General features: G+C 39.8%; 1 protein-coding gene across 1 annotated transcript in view; it reads left to right on the forward strand.

The window, feature by feature from the left end:
• The first annotated feature begins 4101 nt into the window (after window positions 1–4101).
• LOC126412410 (uncharacterized) overlaps window positions 4102–22787 on the forward strand; it is a 57521-nt gene continuing 38835 nt past the window's right edge. Inside the window, exons 1-4 of the mRNA XM_050081994.1 lie at window positions 4102–4624; window positions 4732–4895; window positions 14827–15034; window positions 20044–20400. Of these exons, the coding sequence (XP_049937951.1) occupies window positions 4579–4624; window positions 4732–4895; window positions 14827–15034; window positions 20044–20400 (775 nt within the window). The 5' untranslated portion in view covers window positions 4102–4578. The remainder of the gene's footprint in view (window positions 4625–4731; window positions 4896–14826; window positions 15035–20043; window positions 20401–22787) is intronic.

Below are 22787 nucleotides of genomic sequence, written 5' to 3' on the forward strand. Positions count from 1 at the left end.
CATTTCATTAATTTTCCAGTTTAGCATGTAGTATAGGGTTTTTATACTATATAATGAAAGGAATATTGTTCGAAAACTATGGGTGATACAAATAAACTAAGGCTAGATTTGGATTGAGCTCATAAAAGTATACAAAGATCAGTTAACAAACTAATTTTTTTAAAAATTTCTCTTAGCATGTGTTATTCACGATGAATGGCCTACTGTCATGAATGAAGGCTTGACACAAAAAGTTGATGAGGCAATTCGCCGAAACAGGCGCTTTGCTATTGACGATTTGCATCAGAAATTTCCACAAGTTTCGATATCAGTGTTTTTTTTACATTGTTACTGACAAACTTCACTACAAAAAATGTGTGCGAGATGGTTTCTGGAAAAGTTAACAGAAAAACACAAGACAAAGCGAATGTCACTTTTTTGTTTATTTTGGAACACTATGACAAGGATGGTGACGACTTCTTGAGTTACATTGTGGCTGGTGATGAAACGTGAATTGCGCGCTACACCATAGAGAATAAACGTCAATCCAGTGAGTGCCATCATTCGAACTTCCTGACGAAACCACGAAAATTCAAGCAAGAACCTTCAAGACAGAAAATCATGCCCACGGCTTTTACGGGCCGGGAAGGGATTGATCTGTTAGACTTTTTGCCAAGAGGAATGACAATAAATGATGAAAGGTACTGTGAAACATTATTAAAGCTTAGGCTCGTGATTCAAAATTGCCAGGGGAGACTGCTCTCTAGCGGCGTTGTTCTGCTTCAAGACAATTCTCGGCCTCATGTTGCGGCAAGAACAAGGACGCAATTGGACAAGTTTCATTGGGAATTATTGGATCATCCACCACACAGCCCAGACTTAGTGTCATCAGACTTGCATCTGTTTCCAGAGCTAAAGGAATTTCTTTGTAGAAAGCGCTTGGAAAATGACGACATTTTGCAATAAATTGTTACTAACTGGTTTAATGGTCAGGCAGCAGAGTTCTTTGATGCTGGGATCCAAAGCTGATCCCACGACTTGACAACTGCTTAAATGTTCATGGTGACTATACTGAAAACTGAAAAAAATATGCATATTGTATTTTGTGGTACAATTTATGTTCCTAAATAAAGTATCTCTCACTCCATTACAAATCGGTTCTTACTTTAAAAAAGATCATCTTATAAATCATTGTAATTGTATTAGTTGTCCTTTGTACTTCAGTATTCATTGTTGCTACAACTGCCTCATATCCACTGATACTAGCTCCGATATGAGCATCCTCAAAGAAGTCAGTTGTATTCGTTACCATTAGGGCTAAAACATTACCATGATAAATGGGATTCTGAACTAACCATTCTAGATAGTTTCCTGAGAAGGCATTTTCTAATGATTCACAGGATATCTTGATATACCACCACTCACAAAACTATAATTAACCCAATTGATTGTTGGAGGATTAACGTCTTCTCCACTGATTACAGTATGATTAGGAAACTTGCATACCAGTGAACTGAGGTTTTATCTTAAGGTTTTCAGTTACATCAGGAAGTAAATCTTGTGGCTGGTAGAAGGATCCCATTATAATTTTATGTACGCCCTTGATATTGTATCTTGCTCAGACAATTTTGATGGAATTTCAAATGTCTACTTCAGTAGATCAGAGTTTCCTGTCTACTGTGACAAACACACCACCTCCATTTCCTATCATTTCGGTACATGCTTAAATTTTCCCCAAGAATCTCAGTACTGTGAATTATAGGTTTGTCTCCTGTGTAAACTTCGTGTACAGGAGGTGAGCGGGAGTTGTTTGATGAGGTGTTGCTGGTTGTCATTGCAGTTGTGGTGTGGTGTGGCCACTGCAGCTGCTGAGGAGTAACCTCCAGACCCCCAGTCAACACCGAGCAGTAATCTTTGGAGATGATACCACTTAGATTAATCTCTGTGCATGATATAAGCATGCCATTCAGTTCCAGGTCCATGATGACTGGAACATGGTCTGATGACAGCACTGTCGTGTTCTAGGCACTGACGGTGGCCTGTCATAGACTCTTCATAACTGCAGCATCAGGAACATCAGCTTGTTCTCGGTTTGAAAAGATTGTTGGGTCATATGGTCAAGATATGATTGGGTTATCAGTCTCTGCAGGACTCATTAGTTGCCAGTCATCAATGTTTGTAAACCTGGAGTTCTACAGGATATTTTTAGCATTAAAGTCAGCATCTACGACTATGCTGACGTGAAGTGATAGCAACACAAAGATGTCACAAGCTACAGATGCACACAGGTGTGGCCTGCACAGTATCCTGTGACTGGCTCCGAGAATAGTCCCTGACCGTATTAATAGGATTAACAAATAGCTTACTTGTAATAAATTCCATCAGAAAAGAAACCTAGTTATCAAAAGCTACAGCAATCAGCTGTCCCATTATACACTCCTGGAAATTGAAATAAGAACACCGTGAATTCATTGCCCCAGGAAGGGGAAACTTTATTGACACATTCCTGGGGTCAGATACATCACATGATCACACTGACAGAACCACAGGCACATAGACACAGGCAACAGAGCATGCACAATGTCGGCACTAGTACAGTGTATATCCACCTTTCGCAGCAATGCAGGCTGCTATTCTCCCATGGAGACGATCGTAGAGATGCTGGATGTAGTCCTGTGGAACGGCTTGCCATGCCATTTCCACCTGGCGCCTCAGTTGGACCAGCGTTCGTGCTGGACGTGCAGACCGCGTGAGACGACGCTTCATCCAGTCCCAAACATGCTCAATGGGGGACAGATCCGGAGATCTTGCTGGCCAGGGTAGTTGACTTACACCTTCTAGAGCACGTTGGGTGGCACGGGATACATGCGGACGTGCATTGTCCTGTTGGAACAGCAAGTTCCCTTGCCGGTCTAGGAATGGTAGAACGATGGGTTCGATGACGGTTTGGATGTACCGTGCACTATTCAGTGTCCCCTCGACGATCACCAGTGGTGTACGGCCAGTGTAGGAGATCGCTCCCCACACCATGATGCCGGGTGTTGGCCCTGTGTGCCTCGGTCGTATGCAGTCCTGATTGTGGCGCTCACCTGCACGGCGCCAAACACGCATACGACCATCATTGGCACCAAGGCAGAAGCGACTCTCATCGCTGAAGACGACACGTCTCCATTCGTCCCTCCATTCACGCCTGTCGCGACACCACTGGAGGCGGGCTGCACGATGTTGGGGCGTGAGCGGAAGACGGCCTAACGGTGTGCGGGACCGTAGCCCAGCTTCATGGAGACGGTTGCGAATGGTCCTCGCCGATACCCCAGGAGCAACAGTGTCCCTAATTTGCTGGGAAGTGGCGGTGCGGTCCCCTACGGCACTGCGTAGGATCCTACGGTCTTGGCGTGCATCCGTGCGTCGCTGCGGTCCGGTCCCAGGTCGACGGGCACGTGCACCTTCCGCCGACCACTGGCGACAACATCGATGTACTGTGGAGACCTCACGCCCCACGTGTTGAGCAATTCGGCGGTACGACCACCCGGCCTCCCGCATGCCCACTATACGCCCTCGCTCAAAGTCCATCAACTGCACATACGGTTCACGTCCACGCTGTCGCGGCATGCTACCAGTGTTAAAGACTGCGATGGAGCTCCGTATGCCACGGCAAACTGGCTGACACTGACGGCGGCGGTGCACAAATGCTGAGCAGCTAGCGCCATTCGATGGCCAACACCGCGGTTCCTGGTGTGTCCGCTGTGCCGTGCGTGTGATCATTGCTTGTACAGCCCTCTCGCATTGTCCGGAGCAAGTATGGTGGGTCTGACACACCGGTGTCAATGTGTTCTTTTTTCCATTTCCAGGAGTGTATGTTCCGACTGATTGGTTCACGGATAATATCTTACAACCTCACAGTCACCGTACGCTAGTGGAAGTGGACTAAACGAAGAGACGCTTTGTTAACGTTTCTTCTGGTATGATCCGTAGGTGACATCGACCGCCGTTTCGTTGACGTCTAGTCGTTTAGTGTGATCGGTCTTTATTCTTGATGCCTAGTCTGCTCCCAGTGAATAACTATCAGAGTTAACAATAATAAAAGCTATGGCCAGTGATCACTTAGCTGTGACAACAGTAGCAACCTCTGTGGTCAGCGGAAGTAAATGTGGTGTTTGTAGCTTATTTTGACATTTACTGTTAGGTATATGGACTACTTTCCGTAGCACCGTTAACCGAGCATATATTGTTGTACATCACTAGTGTTTAAAACAACGATAATGTGAAGCGACTAGTCAAGTCCAACAAGCATGCAGGGAATTTAAACCTGATGGAAACGTTTTTGTATAATCGCTATGCTCTCCTTAAAGTGGAACCCAAATTGTAATACCGTTCTAACGCCAGACAGATTTGCAAACCGTACCTTATCCTGGAGGTGAAAATTTGCATGTGAGCCGAAGGGAGGAGGCGCACTCCACTGATATTCATTCAAAGTCGTGTTGACAGTGATGTGAAACTAATGCTGCACTTCCTCTGCGAATTTTTGTTTACCAAGAATATAGTGCACTGTTGCTTGCCGTGTGCTTGTGAAACAATGACTCGATACAAAATGTAAATATGCATAATAAAGCTTTTTTGTTTGGATTCGTATATTCCTTAAGGGGTAAGTTGTTTATCTATTGAGACCTATCATGTTTCACCGCTAATTTGAAATCGAAGGTACGTAGCTGTTATATTGTGCTTATCAAACATCAATGTGGCCCATTTCAGGCTGTTTAGTTTCTGGTGCCTCAACTGGTGAATGCACTGACCTACACGGAAGAATTATTGCTCCAGGCCTTCATTACGTTCCCGGTCCAGATTCGTGCACATTATGCATTTGCGACAGTGGAAGCCCAAAGTGGTGTAAGGCAGTTCTTTGTTCGCCGCCACAGGTTCGTGTATTTGAACTACCTGAGCAAGTGGCTTTTTAATCTTAGAATGAAATTCGGTGTGTGCATTCCTAATTACCTCCTAATACAGTAAGACACACAAATGAGTCTGCCCTAATGCCATGCCAGTTAAGGTTTTTTTACACACACATTTCAGTTGATAGTACGAACTACAAAATAAGCATGAACAAACACAAATGCTTAACATAAACACTTTTCATGGAATTTGGTCGATTGTTCACTTTCCTGTATTAATTTGATTGCACGTCATGTTTACAGTCATAACAAGACTGATGCAAGTATTGCAGATGCAATGGAAAATGTAGTAAAATTGTTATAAAGGGGGTTACGACTCGTGAAAGGGCTGTTTGAACAGATTGAGTAATACATGAGCAAGAATCTCTCAGGTACAATAAAGGTTTTAAATGAGAATGGTGGAACAATAGGAGGCAATGGAGATAAGCCCATCCCAATGATAACCATTTTTTTCTCTTTTTTTTTTCTATATAGTGTACATAGTGTTTATGTAGTTGTAATATTTGTGTTCCATCAATTTCAGTGTGACACTTTCTCATACCAATGATGGAGACTGCTAGTATAGTTTGCAAACCATGGTGAGGATATGCCCTAATGTACAAGTTATCAGGGTTTCTTCCTGTTCCATTCACATATGGAGCATGGAAAGAATGATTGTTTGAATGCATCTATGCTTGCAGTGATTAGAATAATCTTATCCTCACAATCCCAAGGTGAGCGATTGATCCTACCCACACGTTGTATTGTGTTAGCCTCTGTCCGCCTCCCCCCCCCCCACACACACACAGTGGAAGGGAGGAATTTTATTATTAGGTTTAATTTGTATCAGTTTTGGCCAGTTTTTCAGTATTATGAAGATTCTGCGAATGACATTCTTCAATCTTCAGTATGGATCTGTGGAACAAAAGTGAATGAAGTAAAGTAAGATACAGCTTCCTCAGGCTGTCACCTCACTGCAAAACTTAGACCTCATGGTAGGCTACAGATCACTCTGTTACCAGCTTACTTTCCAGTACCTAATATACACACAAAAGATTGTCTCTGTTCTACTTGGTTCTGTTTGTGCACATATTAGCTCATATGCCATATCGTCATGTTATGGGATGAAGCATACATACGGTATCAGTAGGTTCAGTTGACCATCAAACCAAATTCATGGGCAATTAGGAGGTTTGTAGTGTTCTGTAATGTTGTGCTAACAAAATTGCGAATATAGTTTTTCACACTTGTGTAGCTATCTAGTAGAGCAGTCCAAGGGCACTCATACAACAGTTTGTAAGGGAGGGGGCTAGACCTGGGGTGTGGAGTACTTTTAATATTTTGGAAGGTGAATAGTGACTTGTACGTAGCCATAAAAAAAAGTTCCAGTTCTGTCCTCATTAAAAACCTATGTAATACTGACTTTAAAATCATTTTCTCGAAAGAACAACACCTGACTACAATATATTTTTCGTTTCTCTGGGAGTTTGGCGTGAGGGGGAGATGCCCATACTTGGAGTTGTCACTTGGGTTTATCAGACAGTCATTGACTAGCAAGAAATCAATGTGTTATCAAGAGTACGTCACATTTCTCAGACATTTCTGAAGCTCTCACTCTTAATATATTACACACTTCAACAGCTGTATACATACCTCAGGTCTACTTCATCAAAGAAAAATTGTTTGAGTTATGAAAGTGTTAAATTTTGGTTAAAGTCACAAGGCGTTAGCAGTTTTATCTGGTATCATTGCAAACACAAACATGGTTTTAATGGTGTGTGTGTGTGTGTGTGTGTGTGTGTGTGTGTGTGTGTGAGAGAGAGAGAGAGAGAGAGAGAGAGAGAGAGAGAGAGAGAGAGAGAGAGAGATAGTGTGTTATACAATTGTTGCAAGAAAAACCAATGTTTAAAGGCAAATTCCATTCTGAAAACTTCAAAGGTGTAATATGTATATGACATGGATTATATAATGAGCAAGTTGGATTTGGCATTTATCTGTTGATGTAGTCAGTTAAGCTGAATGGAAAGTTTAGTAGTGGAAAGACTGATAAATTTGTAGAAAGGAATAGTGAAGAGGGGAGTGGGGGAAGAATGGATGATTTTTACCTGAAAATTTTCCAGAGTTTTTGATATGTGTCTGAAATATATCTGTTGGGTATCCTGCAACTACAATGGTCAGATGTGGATGAGAGGAGAAGGATGACTCATTGGTAATGGCAACTTAGGTACTGGGTGTTGGGTGTGTATCATGTACATAGTGTATTTGAAAATTTGTGTGTATACAACAGTGCTTCCAACAGCATTTCACCATGAGTCAGTGTTTGAGTATTACCACCCATAATGCACTTGGGTGAATCTGGTTTCCATTTGGCCAGATTTACTTAATCACACTAGTCAACATGGGGACCAAAAACTGCCAATATGTCACAACATAATAAGTCACTTTGATGTGCTGTTGAGGCTTGCCATTCAGGAGCTTGGTGTGATAGTACATTGCTCTTCAACCTCTTGGGTTGGACAGTTCTGTGTTTTCACTACTATGAAATGGTAACTGTGTAGCTTCTGGATCATACATGAAGATGTAAATAGAATGTCTTTCATAAGACTGTTCAGGAAAATTGGTCTGCCTATGATTTGATGGTGCTTAATAGAAAGTTAACATATCCACCTGCTGCGTCTATTTAACAGAGAAACCCACTGTATTTGTCACATGATCTAATCTGTTATTGCCAAACATTTTTTAGTACATCTTAGAAACAAGTCTCCCAAAGGACAAGATTTGGCTGGCATAATTTTGAAAATATGTGCTCAATAAATAGTTTATTGTCCCTTGTCATGTAGAAGCACACATTAGATGACCATCTGGTAGCACTGCTTAAATTATACTGCAAATATTTGTCCTAAAGATACAGAGCCATCATTGAATGTTGGGGCAGAGATTTGTGGAACAGTGTTTTTCTGTCATATGACGTAGCTATTAATTCATAGGAATAGTTTCTTATTGCCTAAAGAAATTTAAAAAAGGAGGAGGAAACTAAAATAGTCATCTGTTTTTTACTTTTTGTAGCTATGTAGGAATCTCATATGTGAAATATATGGGGAAGTCAATGATACTAATTATTCAAAATTTCTATTTCAGCATATCATTTAGAAGTGACAAACCAATTGTATTGTTTCTGCAGTAAAATTTATTTCCTGTGAAATGTTCGAGCTGAGAATTCTTCAGCCCTGATGCAATATGTAGTGAGAGTGTAGCAGCAATACCTGCATCACAGAAAATGTGCTTCCTTACTGCAACACCCAGTTGGGTGCGCTATCGTTTTCAAAAGTTCCAGGTTTTGTGCTAATTTCTGAGACTTATTTTTCAGCTCCTTAGGCCACGAAATTAAGTATTGGATATGTGTCGTCCTATGGGATGCTGCCTAAAAACAAAAGAGAGAGACCGACCATTAATATCATAATTGATTTGCTAACTTGAGCCACTTCAAGTTAAGGAGCTTTAAATTTGATGCCTCTCTCTACGATATTTGTATCCTATGCAACAGTTGCATCCCTCCCTGCCTTCAACTGCCCTTTCCCAACCCTCTCCCCCACTCCCCGCTTTCTCTCTCCCATCACCATCCCACCTGACACATCCTCAGCAGCAACATGGAGGTAGCCAACAAATGTTCATAAAACATACCAGAAAATGAAAACGAGCAGTTTGCTTCAGTAATGAAAAAGTACATAACTACTATTGAACCTAAAATGCACGATATCAACATATTAAAAAAGAAAAAGGATGCTTGGGAAAAAAACACTCGTTGAATATAACATAGGAGCTCTAACACAAAGATCACAATAGCAGCTTAAAGTGATTTGGAAGGACAAGAAAGTGAAAGCAATGAAAATGAAAGCTAAATGTAAATAGAGTATAATTTCAAAGTGGCGATGGAGTAGATGAGACGAAGATCGATGATATAAGCCAAATGGTTATTCATATGATCCCACAGATTTTCAAGGGGATAGCTGAAGATTATGTGATAATTTGAAGTAAATTTGATGATAACTGCTCTGAATGTAGCAATGAAACTGGTGAAGGTGAAACTTTATCCCATAGTCATGAACCTTGGCATGCGTTCTCTGGTGGGAGCTAATCAGAAGATGCTCCCAGCAAAAGAGGGAGAGAACATGCGGTTGTGTAATTTTAATTAAAGTAATTAAGTATAATGGGTCTTCTGACAGTTTGGTCTGCAGCATCTGCTTTTGTCTGAAATGCATATTGTTCGACGTCATTCACCTCCACAGCATCAGGGTGAAATACATCACTAACTTCTATTCCAAAGTTGTGTAGAACTGCAGCAGCCACAATAACATTCTCACAGTTGTTTGGTTTAAATCACATTGTTTTAGTGAGAATTTGGAAATGTTTCCTCCAAACACTGAAATCTCACTCTACTACACTTCTGTTAGCAATATGGGCTCTGTTGTAGCATTGTTCGGCTTCCGTGTAGGCTTGGAACACAGGTGTCATAGGATGTTCGTAGAGAGCGTATCCACTATTTCCAACAAGCAACCCATCATATTGTCCATTTTCAAATTCTGCAGCAACTCTATTATTGCGTGCACCATACGTGGAACCCGGCCAACGGCTTACCACATTCAAAATCTTCATATTGGCATCACAGATGATTTGTGTATTGATGGAAAAGAATTTTTTGCGATTTCTGTATAGTTCTGCTTGTGCTTCAGAAGGACAAAGCATGGGAATATGTACACAGTCTATGGTCCCCATGACATTAGGGAATCCACCAGTTCGCTAGAATTCCCTTTTGTTTTTTGATGTATTTTCTTGGCTCTATGGCATGGACACAAACAGTGGTTTTAAGGCAGGTAAATTGTTTGTCACACTGTTAAAACCTCTTCCAGCAGTAATACAATGAATATTAATGAGATCCCCTGCTACGATTTGATAAGTACCTGCGCGAAAGATTTGCAGTCCACAAAGAAGTTGCAGCTTAGGAGACAAAGCACAGTTCGTGTCAGAATTATGCTGTAGTGCTCCAGCATACCAAGCAGCAACTCAAAAGATTTCTTACGAAACCCAAGCCGCTCTTTGAAATCATTGTCGCTGTACATCACAAATGTGTCTCTTCTCTCCATTACACCCCTCATTCTTAGGATGTTCACCTCTTCTTCCATCTCCATATATTCTTCATAGTCCAGGTAATCCATGTAATTCGACACTTAAAACATAGAACTCAAAGATCACATCGTACTCTCTTACTTTACTCCTACTACTGCCTAGGCATAAATTTTGGCCTTTATTTCCTCCTTAAGTTACTAATGTAGTAGCTTACTCTTCAGTGGTGCTCTCCACCGGTAATGGAGTAAATAAGTTTAGTGCACAAGTAAATGAAAAATTTACTTCGGGAGTAATTTACTCCTTTAGTTCAGTATTATTGACTGGAAGTAGCCGATTTCCTTCTCCCTTAGTAACTTACTACTCTAGTTTTGCTTACTCCTGGTTGGTGCTTTCCACCAAACTAGTGCACTGGGAAAACTGATTCCGGTTACTTCAGCAGACATCAAACATTCAGCTTCTGGGAGGAGAAAATGGTGGCTTTATGGCATCGATACAAATATTTTGTAGGCAACAAGCGAAATAAGTTTTATCATAAGAGCATTTAATGTGGTTGAGTAATGACAATAGAAAGATACTGTGCAAGTATGGAGAGCTTCATTGGACAAACAAAATTGGAATGCTGTCAGTACAAGCATAAAGGATAGCTATGTGGGAAACATTCAACAAATTCAAAAGCAAGAGTTGTTGAAAAACTCCAAAGAAGTTTTGGTTTGGATAAAGTCAGTGGCTCAAACTTATCGGTCCAGTTGCTTCCTGGTCATGATTGTATCAAAATGGAAAATGCCAAACGTGGCGTGAAATGCTTAATTCTTTCTTCTGAGTTAGGCTCATTGAAGAAGGCCGCTAGCGAACAATTCTTATTTTGTCGCCACACAGATGTGAAAATGGGAGACATGATTCGGTGTAGAGCTATGACACTTTTTTTATTCCATCATAACAAATGTATCTTTCTAAATGGTTCCATAATATTATCATGAAAGGTCATTGCTTACCTTCAGAAAATTCACATTATTTGGTCAGTAGAACAGAAGGTTGAAAGTCAATTGCTGTCATGAAGAAAATACAAACTTTTATTTTTAAGTTCATAGGAAGACCAAAAAAGTTTTTATTCAAACCAAAATATTGGTTTGTTTCAACAAAAACTCTACAGAGAAAGATAAAAACTATAATTTTTAAGAGTATGAGTTTCTAGATTCACAAATAAGTTTTGATATATAGTCATCCATTGTGTGATCATTGTATATTCCTTGTACCAGTTTGGTGACTTCTGGACTAAAGATAGAGAATAACTCGTGTCCTTCTTCCACGATGACTGTTCTTGCTTCTTTGATTACATTGTGTTGTCTTAATCATTCAACATTCAGTAAAGTACTATCTATTAGGCTTTGTATTCTATAGGAAGTGTAGGCCTATTGGCTGCATTTTCTTTTTTTTTAGCATAACACAAAATTTTATTGGATATCGCTAGTTGATAACTCATCTCATTTGAAACATGGCACAAAACTTGCAGCTGCGTAGTGCCCAAATGCTCCATAATGTACTAAGGCTAAGGAGCAAATGGCCAATGTGAGGTCTTTTTCTATTGTCCACCACCAGTTTCAGACATGAAAAACACTGTTCGACAAGGGTTCTATTTATGATATTAAAGTGATGTAAACAAAATCTTGTTGTCAGGGATACTTTCTATGTAATATGTATACATACATACATGTATATCCACAATTCATGGCAAACACAGGGACATTGTCATTGGGTTATCCCCCACCACACCTATGTCATTAAGACCACCTGCAATAGTTCATTAACTCGAACGGTCTCAGCTGGTCGCTGCCTCGGCAGTAAACCTTCACTCTTTCCAGAGGCAGGTGCATTGAGTTTACAACGGTGGTGTTAACCTTAAATTGTGTCAGTCTTAACGAGTGGGTGTTTTGGCTGACAAGTAACCGTCTCTGTCATATTTCCAAGCAGAGTTGAACTTGTAAGTTCGTGTGTTTAAATGGATGTAGCCTGGTGCTGAAGGTAAACTGACTGCTTGTTTTTACATATCTACACTTCTCTAGTATTAATGTAGTACAGGTGTATTACTGGAGAGGAATTTTTAAATTTTCGGAAATGCCACATCATTGTGGATGTCAATATAAGTCAAACAACCTCTGCTATATCTGTGGGAAGTTCACCTTTGTCAAAAATAGGAAGAAAATTTCAACAGTAATAAAGAAAGCATATGAACATTACTTTGGAGTAGAGGTAGGAGACAAAGATAAAGAATGGGCACCACATTTCTGTTGTGCTACATGTTAGTGCAAACTAATTCAGTGGTGGAAAAACTAAAGAGAATGTGGCGTTGATCACCATGCCCATGGTGTGGAGAGACTACAAGGACCACGTTACTGATTTCTATTTCTGTCTAACAAAAATTCTGTGTTTTACAAACAAAAAATGTAAGAGGCAGGTTGTTTAGCCAGCTCTTCCTTCAGCGAGAATGCCAGCGCAGCATTCTGACAGCCTCCCAGTTCCTTCAACAGCCCCAGGTCAAATGCGAAGTGACAGTGAAGTAAGTAGTACTGAAGAAGTCACAGATGATGATCCTTTATATCACTGCACAAGTGAGTCATTGCCACATTTGTTAACACAAGCAGATTTAAATGATTTAGTATGTGATCTAGGACTAAGTAAACAAAAGGCCTAGCTGCTTGGTTCAAGATTACAAGAGTATAATCTACTCCACCAAAGTATTAAATTCACTGTGTTCAGGCACATAAATCATGCCTTTATTTCCTATTTTGTAATTGATGGAGCTCTGACATTTTGCAATGACGTTGCTGGCCTAATGGAGGTGCTAAACTTCACCAATATTTCAAAGGAGTGGGGAGACTTTTCATAGATGCGTTGAAAACAAGTCTCAAGGGTGTTTTGCTCCACAACGGAAATAAAATACCCTCTGTTCCTGTAGCTTATGCCAGCTTGACCAAAGAGAATTACGAATTCGTACAAAGGATTCTAAATTTATTACAATACAATGAATACAAATTGAAAACATGTGCAGATTTCAAAGTAATTGCTCTGGTACTGGGAATGCAACAAAGCTACACGAAGTGTGCCTGTTTTCTTTGCGAGTAGGATAGTCGAGACAGAAATTCTCACTACTTGAGAAAGAAATAGCCTAGGCGGAGATGGAAAGTGGGCAAAAAGAATATACAATTCGAAAGTCTGGTAGCTCCTGAAGACATACTGCTTCCACTGCTTCACATCTAACTTGGCCTAATGAAACAATTCGTAAAGGCCATGAATCCAACAGGCAGCGGGTTTGCATATCTGGCTACCAGATTCCCCAGTCTTTCAGCTGAAAAAATAAAGGAAGGTGTATTTATGGGCCCACAAATCAAGGAGCTGAAGAAAGATGCAAATTTTGAAGCACGTTTAACTGACAAAGAAAAGACAGTGTGGGACTGTTTCAAGATGGCGTCAGAAAACTTCCTCGGAAGAAGAAGAGCTGCTAACTACAAAGCAATGGTGAATGACATGATCAAAGCATATCAAGATCTGGGGTACAATATGTCTCTGAAGGTACATATGATGGACTCTCATGTGGACTACTTCACAGAGACTTATAGTGACATATTGGATGAACATGGCAAAAGATTCCATAAAGACATTTCTGCCATAGAAAGGCGTTATGAAGGGAAGTGGGTACTTCCTATGTTAGCAGATTATTGCTGGAATATCATTTGAGAGAAGAAAGATTCACAATACAAGAAAAAAAGTAATGTACATTACAATACAGGGGCTCATTTTACTGTCAATTTTCTGTAATTTCTCGTGTCAAATAAATGCTACAAAGCATATACACAAAGATTACTGTGTTATGTATGTTGGATCTCACCCTCCATTAATGTGATGAACTTACGACATCATAGAAATGTGAATTTGTTATCGAATTTCACCTCATGTTTGCTGCACTATATCAGATACAGAAAAGAGAAATAAAATTGTGATTACTCATGAACAATCCCTGACAAAAAAAAAAACAAAAAAAAAAAAAAAAAAAAAAAAAAAAAAAAAAAAAAAACTGAAAACAGTTTTGAATTCAGCACTTAAAGTACAACTAGGATCACAATCTATTTTTTCAGAAATAGAAAAAAAGTTTTTTGAACAGTGAAATTTATCTCCCTGGTTTTTGTGCTGTACCTTATAATTTATCTGATTGTTAAAGAATAGTCGTACTGATTTCAGTACAAGACCATTTGTTGTCAGTTAAAATAAGAAATAATACATTTAAGGATCAGTTTCTGGTTGTAAAATACTATTTGCATGTTACAGTATTAAATTTTCATTCCCTTCCCCCTCCCCTGCCCTTCAGTTGTAATGATTGCTTATTTGCTATAACCCACACAAACATTGAAAGCCTCATATGCAGAAATAAGTTCTCAACATTGTCCCAATAATATGTGTCCTGCCATTCAAAATAGCATGTGTCGGAAATTGTAGTCACTGCAAAGGTAGAGATTGTAATGAAAAGTATATGAGAAGAAAAGATGGTAGATTTATGAGCAATAAAGACTGAAAATTATGTTTTGTTGACAAGTCTGTTTGCACTTCTTAACTTAAGTGCTTGGAAAAGCTACCTGGGTAATTGGACCTTTCCCCATAACTTGGGCAAATACCAGGATGCAGAATCTGTTGATCTGAACAGTACAAATTAACTATTCACTGAAGACTCAGGTCAACACCAAGGAAAAAAATGCTTGATGCCATAATCAAGTTTTAAAATTTGTCATGCAATATTTCATTTCAGGATTGCAAATCCTTTCGGCTGGGCAATTCGTGCTGCGAGTTTATCTGCCTTGATACACTTGAAACACTCCAGAAGCCTTCAGGAGATTCAAACCATGAGAGCACGACTGACTTGGGCCTCCGGCTGATAGCATATGCCATCACTGTGGTGCTGTTCTTGTCCCTTTTTTTCTTCCTTGTGCACCGATTTAGGCAACGCAAACTCAGAGGTAAGTGTGTCGGAGACACACACACACACACACACACACACACACACACACACACACACAGAGAGAGAGAGAGAGAGAGAGAGAGAGAGAGAGAGAGAGAGCGAGCGAGCGCAATTGTGGAAAGTGATGGCAGTGTCGGCTGCTTGACAGAACTGAACTCTGCATTCAGAATTATGTGTCCGTAACTGTGTGCATAATTTTTATAATAGGTTTTGTGTGTGTGTGTGTGTGTGTGTGTGTGTGTGTGTGTGTGTGGAAAACTGCTGTGAAACAACTGAAGTGTATAATTCATGGTCAAATTGAGAGATGCTGACAATTAAATCTTATGGGTACTACATCCTGGAATTCCTGTAATGAGTAATGCGATGTTTGCACTGAGTTTGAAAAATGTTTTGCAACGGTGTTTGCAGCTACTGCGGGCCTCTCAGTGTTTGCAGCATGTTGCAAACATGAAAATAGCCGTCTGTGGCCATGTCCATACAGATCGAAGGAAACATTATTTCTGGCCTACTACTACTAAATGCCACTGTTTGACCCAAGTGTTTGTTTATATTAAGACTTTATGAATTGTTGTAGCACAATGTGGTATTGTGTTGCCTCTTAGAGAGTGAAGAGTTCAGATGTAAGAAAGAAATTTGTGCTTCTGCCAACATAATACAGATTAACTGTATCAGATACTCTTTGATGCAGAACTGAATTAATATAAGAGAATGAAATAATCATCAATGAGTGTGGACGTGGTAGGGGAATCAACAACTACTACAGGTTCTCCTGTCGTATCTTAACACCAGTTGTGGCATTACTGTAGAAGAGGTGGTAGGCATTGATAATTAAGAGGATTTGATTGAATTTATTGATGTATTATATGTTTCACTATATAAGTATATGTATTATAATTCCATGTTATTCACACAGTTGAATTGCTGATGTGTGATTCTTAAACCAGAGCTTCACAAATTGCTGGAACTGTTTGATATATAGCCGGCTTTGAAATGTAGAATAAATATGTAAGCTCTGAAATAAATCTCTTATTGTGAAAACTGAAGACTAACAGTAAATCCATGCTTCACAGAATATTATTTTCCGAAACTTATCTTTCTTTGAAATAAATTTCTCTAACCAATTCATTGCAATTTTAAAATTGGATGGTGACACCCAAGTGCAGGTACAAAAAGCATCACTTCTTCCACATTCAACATGTGCAGCACACCATTCACACCAAGTTTGCTACAGTGTGTTTATGCTGAGCATGACGACTGTGCGGTTGTAATCATCTGCTTGTGTTGTCAAGTATTAGTAACGCAGCACCACATATCATTAATTCATCCTCTTCACTGGACACAACATAGTACTTAATGTGAATGGACAGCATAAAATTTTACCGAGCGAGGTGGCACAGCGGTTAGCATACTGGACTTGCATTCGGCAGGCTGACGGTTCAATCCCGCATCCGGCCATCCTGAGTTAGGTTTTCCGTGGTTTCCCTAAATCGCTCCAGGCAATGCCGGGATGGTTCCTTTGAAAGGGCATGGCCAACTTCCTTCCCCATCCTTCCTTAATCCGATGAGACTGATGACCTTGCTGTTTAGTCTCCTCCCCCCCCCCCCCCCCTCCAAACAACCCAACATAAAATTTTGCTGCCTATGTCATTGTTGCGAAGGATGGGATAACATGCAGAGATGTGTGTTGCTAGTGTGGCCGGGGATGCAAACAATGAACATAGTTGTAAATGTGTTGCAATTTTGGTCAGAAGCAATTTTACGTGATTGACTGGAAAAAATGCTGCAGACATGGGTGGAAACAATGTTGTGACTGGAAACATGTTTTTAAATTCATATAATGTGGCCAAATACTCCATCTTTGACAACCAGCATGAACTGTAAACAGTGGTAATTTCTGAAGACAAGTGACAGACAGTTTTGTATCATTTTTCAAGGTAGTAGACATTGATGTCTGGAAGAAGTTGTTCATTATGGAACATAATCAGTGTTGCATTGCTTGTTAAAGATCTCATACCACCTGAAATTTAGTATCTGGCTGTTCATTCCATATCTCAAAATAATGAATTTAGGATTGTCTACCATCTGTATAATCTTAATAATAAAATTTGTAGTGACCTTAAAGATTGCACTGAAAGACAATCCATAATCTTACTATGCTTAAACCCCACAGTGAACATAGGTTATGTGATGTGGTTAAAGATATAATAATACAGTATTTATTCATCTCTCTGTTCCTTGCTGTACTTCCTTGTGTAGAATGTGAAGAGTTTTCGTATATTTGTGTTTGATGATACCAGGATCTTGGCAGTGTCTCTTTACTGCAACAATTGAGTCTTGTTTTGTGCACCTTGTTTCGTCAAAGTTACAGTAATCTGATTACTACATCAGCACGTAATCTAAGTACTACATCAGCACTTACCCTAGTATTTGTTCTAGGTTCTTTTTTCCCTTCATATCAAGAGTATTTTGCTTCTTAAATTTTTTTTTAAACAAAAGTATTACAAACCAGGAAGGTAGATGATTTTTCAAATTAGATCGTTTGATGGAAATTTGTGTACCTATTCCGTTTGTACTCTTTCAGTGGTCTTTCTTTACTTCCAGTTTTTCCACCTCTCGTCTACCACAGCTACATTTCCATTGCTTCTAGATGTTTGGCACCCAGTAGAGAACAAACAACTGCTTTGTGTGATATCTGTTTCATTCTAATTCAGTTGCACAGCTATCAGCTGAGAGGTCATAGAATACTTATTAATATGTCCAGAACGTATTAACAGAGAAATTGATGATGATGATGATGATGATGATGATGATAACAACATAATATACATGTAGTGTAAAAATGTAGTCCATTTAGTAAATAATAGTGACCTGTTCCCACTTTGCGTGGTTAGCACTTGTTCCCGCTTTGCGTGGTTAGCACTAAGTACGGCCACACTACTTGTCTGGCATAGCGGTAATTTTGTTTACGGGTCCCTGCATAGTGTTATGATTAAAGTTCAGAGAATGATGTTAGCTAACTCTTTCAACTTAAACAATTTATGCAGTGTAGTCTAGCAAAGTTCTCAGTAGGTGCAAATGTTATCTGTTCCTTATTTAATTGGTGTTTGAAGACAGATCTTATGACAATGACAGGAGCTGCAAACTACCATGCCACTCAGTCTGCCTGACTGCAACACCATTTTGGCACAAGCTATGGCTGCTTTCTGGCTGCCTGACTACACACCTGTAAGGCATGGTCTCTTTGACCACAACAGAGTTTGGTGCAAGCTTTGATCACTTGCTCACTGCCTGACTCAGACGACGGCTGGCACGCACTGCGTTACCTGTATACTTCGTACTATTTCTGAATTTCCCTTCACACCCATCAAATGTTAACTCTATACCAAAAGTTCTGCTCGTAGCAGCTTAATCTCTGATACATCCTGCATTGCAGGTCATTTAGGGGGTAGCTCACACTGGGCTCCCAGAAGCAGTGGCTTGGGCCGACCTGGCAGTGCTGTCGGGCTGTGTACAATTTCTTTTTTTTTTTTTTTTTTTAAAAAAATCAGTCTATCTATATATGAAAATCAAATCAAAATCACTACTGTAGTGTCTGAGATTGGCCCGAACATACAAAAATTGTCATGGGGGATGGGACTTTAATTTATATATGTGTAGAAGAAGATAGCTAGATTAATAAAGGCTAAGGAAAATGTCAGATATTGCCATGGCCTATAAGTAGGAACCTTCCAAGTTTTCACCTTAGGAACCTTCCAAGTTTTCACCTGGGATAATGTGGGAAAACCATGAAGGATCCAAAATGAGGGTTGTTGGATTAGGTAAAAAACCTTGTCTTCTCTTCACATGAATAATTTTCAGTTGTTTTAGTGGCATAATTACCATAACACACACAGAAATTCATTTCATGCAAAGCAGTAGTGTCTGCTTATCCATTTGTTTCAGAGAATAGCATTTCCAGAACTAATTAGAAGGTTATGAAGCACTCCTGCAGGGAGTAGTAGACTGAAATGAGAAAATTGTACAACTTGGCTTTGAGAGCCTGCAGTTCAGTTTCCTGCTAACAGCCTTCAATATTTGTGGGATACTAATGCTTTTATAAGAGGTCATGTTATCCACCAAAAATTTAATAACCTGTTGTATATGACCACTTGTATGTTACCGAGTGAGGTGTCACACTGATTAGCACATTGGACTTGTGTTTGGGAGGACGACAGTTCCAATTTGTCTCCAGCCATCCAGATTTAGGTTTTTCTTAATTTCTCTAAATCACACCATGCAAATCCTGGGATGGCTTCTTTGATAGGGCATAGATGGTATCCTTCTCCATTCTTAAAAAGCATTCCGAGCTTTTGCTCCATCTCTAATGACCTTGTTGTCAACAGGACGTTAAACACTAATCTTTCTTCATTCTTTCATTCATATATTAATGTGTGGACCTACAAGATAAGCCGGTTATGAGTTTCTCAACTGTCCTCCATTTATGTCACAGGAAATCAGCTTTGGATTCTGCTTCCACTTTCATCGACGTGTGTGTGTGTGTGTGTGTGTGTGTGTGTGTGTGTGTGTGTTTTTCATTTATTTGAATGCATGCATAAACACTCCTTGTCTTTTGTAGATGTGCATCACAGTAAATGTTGCTCTAGTTCCTTTACTTTCATTCCAGTCTTGTCCTGCAGAGTTATTTCCTCACATTTACATAATTTTGTGATAGTTGACTATTTGATTGTTTACTTTATACATTAATTTTAGAGTTATATGTGGCAGTTAACTGTCAATTTAATAAGAAGTGCATGTGGTCTGCACAGTGTAAAAGGAAAGCTACATGTTTCTCTCTGATTAGGATTTAACAGTACACTTTCCGGAAATGAATAACTTTCCATGAAGTGAAATGTTAATTGTTAAAATACATGAAACATTTGCCCTTGTTACCACTTTACAGTTTACTTAATTACGGCATTTATTTTTTGTATTTGCACTGATTTGATTGAGGGATTTTTGCTGTTTCAGGACGACAGAATAGACAGCTGAGTGAAGATGAACGCAGCTTAGGCAGTATTGGATATATTGCAGGAAGCCTTGCTTATTTGCCAGGCAGTGTAGGCAGTTACCTTGGATCAGCGGCAGCAGCAGATCCCCATCATCACCACCACCACCATTTGGAATTCCGATATGGAAATGAAGAAAATGGTGCTCATTATCCACTGTGGAAACCACCTGGGTCTTCCTCAAGTAATGGTGCTGGTTATTTTCCCCGTGGTGAAGCACCGCCACCTTATGAAGAGGCAGTGGCTGCAGCTAGGGCAGAGGCTGCCCTTGCGGTTGCTGTTGCAGCTGGAAGCTTGGGGACCACTACTGTCGGAGCTGGTACTGAACATTCACTCTTGTGTAGCCGATTTGCTATGTATTTTGACCTGCCCATGTTCTTTCTAAGACTTATCTCATTCATTCATTTCTAGACAAATTTCCTTGTATGACTGTTATCATTATACATACATAACTTCACTATTCGTAGCTTAGGTACATTACAGTATTGGGGAGAAAAAGAGAAACAGGCTAAACATAAGACCTTCATTATACAGACATATACACTGTTCGTGCTGTAGTCTTTAGTGCAAAGATTAGTTTGATGCATCTCTTCATGCCACTCCATCCTGTGCAAGCCTCTTCAGCTCCGAATAACTGCTGCAGCTTACATCCATTTGAACCCGCTCACAGTATTCATTTCTTGGTCTCCCTTTACAGTCTGCTTTCTGTACAAACTGTAAATACAGGGCGTTTCAAAAAGAAAGAGCAGATTTCAAACATTTATTTCTCAAAAACTACAAATGATAGAAACACAATTCAAACGTTTCTTGTCAGAGAAAGGTTCAAAGTTTTTCAATGGTCCGCGCAGAAGTTCCATGCAAATCCGCAGTGGCGCTGGCGTTTGTTTGTAGGAAAATGGCGACGACACCACAGGAACGATCATTTTGTGTGCTGCAATTTGCAAAGTTAGAGTCCATTGTTGGTGTGCAACGTGCATTCCGCCGTCAATTCAACAAACAGCCGCCTCGTCATAAGCAAATTTATGAGTGGCATCACAGATTCGTAGAAGATGGTTGCATCTGCAAGCGAAAAAGCACGGGTCGTCCACGCACATCGGATGAAAATGTCGAGCGTGTCCGTGCAGCTTACGAAAGGAGCCCTAGAAAATCCACGGCACGGGCAAGTCACGAACTAAACATGTCTAAAACAACGGTATGGCGCGTTCTGAGTAACCGTCTGCACATGAAGCCGTACAAACTGCAGTTATTGCAAGCATTGCGTCCTGACGACCACAACAAAAGGTTCGAATTTTCAACTGCAATTCTACAGGACATGGAAGAGGACAATTTTGCCGAACGATTAATTTTTTCAGATGAATCAACATTTTTTCAGATGAATCAACGTTTCACATTTCTGGTAAAGTTAATCGGCATAACGTACGAATTTGGGCGAGTGAAACTCCGAGGGACGTTATTCAACATGAAAGAGACTTACCAAAGGTTAACGTCTTTTGTGCAATTTCGGTAAACAAAGTTTATGGACCTTTCTTTTTCATGGAGAAAACTATCACAGGAACCATTTACCTGGACATGTTAGAAAACTGGCTATTTCCTCAACTTCAGGAAGATTCAAATCACTTCATCTTCATGCAAGATGGCGCCCCACCACACTTCTCTGAACCTGTACGACGGTACCTAAATAACACCATTCCAGGACGGTGGATTGGAAGAGCAGGAGCACAAGATCAATGTCATCGTCTGTGGCCTCCCAGGTCACCAGACCTTACTCCCTGCGATTTTTATTTGTGGGGGTACATAAAGGACTGTGTTTATGTCCCACCTATGCCCGCTACTCTTCAAGAGGTACGACATCGAATTGTTGCGGCCGTGAATTCGGTAACTAAAGACCAGTTGCGTCGTGTGTGGCAAGAAATGAGATACCGGTTTGATATTTGTCGTGTAACAAATGGTGCTCATATTGAGGTACAGTTTTGATATTTGTTGTGTAACATTTGGTACTCATATTGAGTGAAGGGACCGTTGGAATTGTGTTTCTATCATTTGTAGTTTTTGAGAAATAAATGTTTGAAATCTGCTCTTTCTTTTTGAAACGCCCTGTATAATTTTGCTCCATGTATTGTATCCCTCCTACCCTCAGAATTTCAATGTGTTCTTGTCAACATTGTCCAAATCTTTCTGTAAACTTACAAATGCTATAAACATAAATTTGCCTTTCTTTAACCACTCATCTAAGATAAATTGCAGGGTCACTATGAAGTCTGGGGACATTTTGCCTGTCTCATATATGTTGTACACCAGGTGGAATACTTTTTATAAATTTTGAATTACAAATCTAAGGTAAAAGAAACAGAATTAACCTGATTAACACGACGCAAATGAAATACAAAATTGCTTTAGTAATGCACCTTGGGTTTTGTGTTACAAGGTGGTATTAGCAAACAAGGCATATTTGTTTGCTTACATATTTTCACCATCCTCTTTGGCTGCTTTGTTAAGATGTATTTTAAGACTTCTTTTACATCTGCACAGCTCTTTACATCTTTTATTTTCTTCGCAGTTTATCATAGAGGTTGATTCTTTAGTAAAATACGACAGTTAGTGGTTTAATTTTATTCTTTCTAGCCAGGTACAATCAACCATTGTGTCTCGTTTTCTTTTTAAAAAAATTGTAGTTTGGAACATGTATTCACTTAGAACTGTCAAAAT

This window comes from Schistocerca serialis, chromosome 7 (genome assembly GCF_023864345.2).
Source record: "Schistocerca serialis cubense isolate TAMUIC-IGC-003099 chromosome 7, iqSchSeri2.2, whole genome shotgun sequence".
NCBI classification, from domain to species: domain Eukaryota; kingdom Metazoa; phylum Arthropoda; class Insecta; order Orthoptera; family Acrididae; genus Schistocerca; species Schistocerca serialis.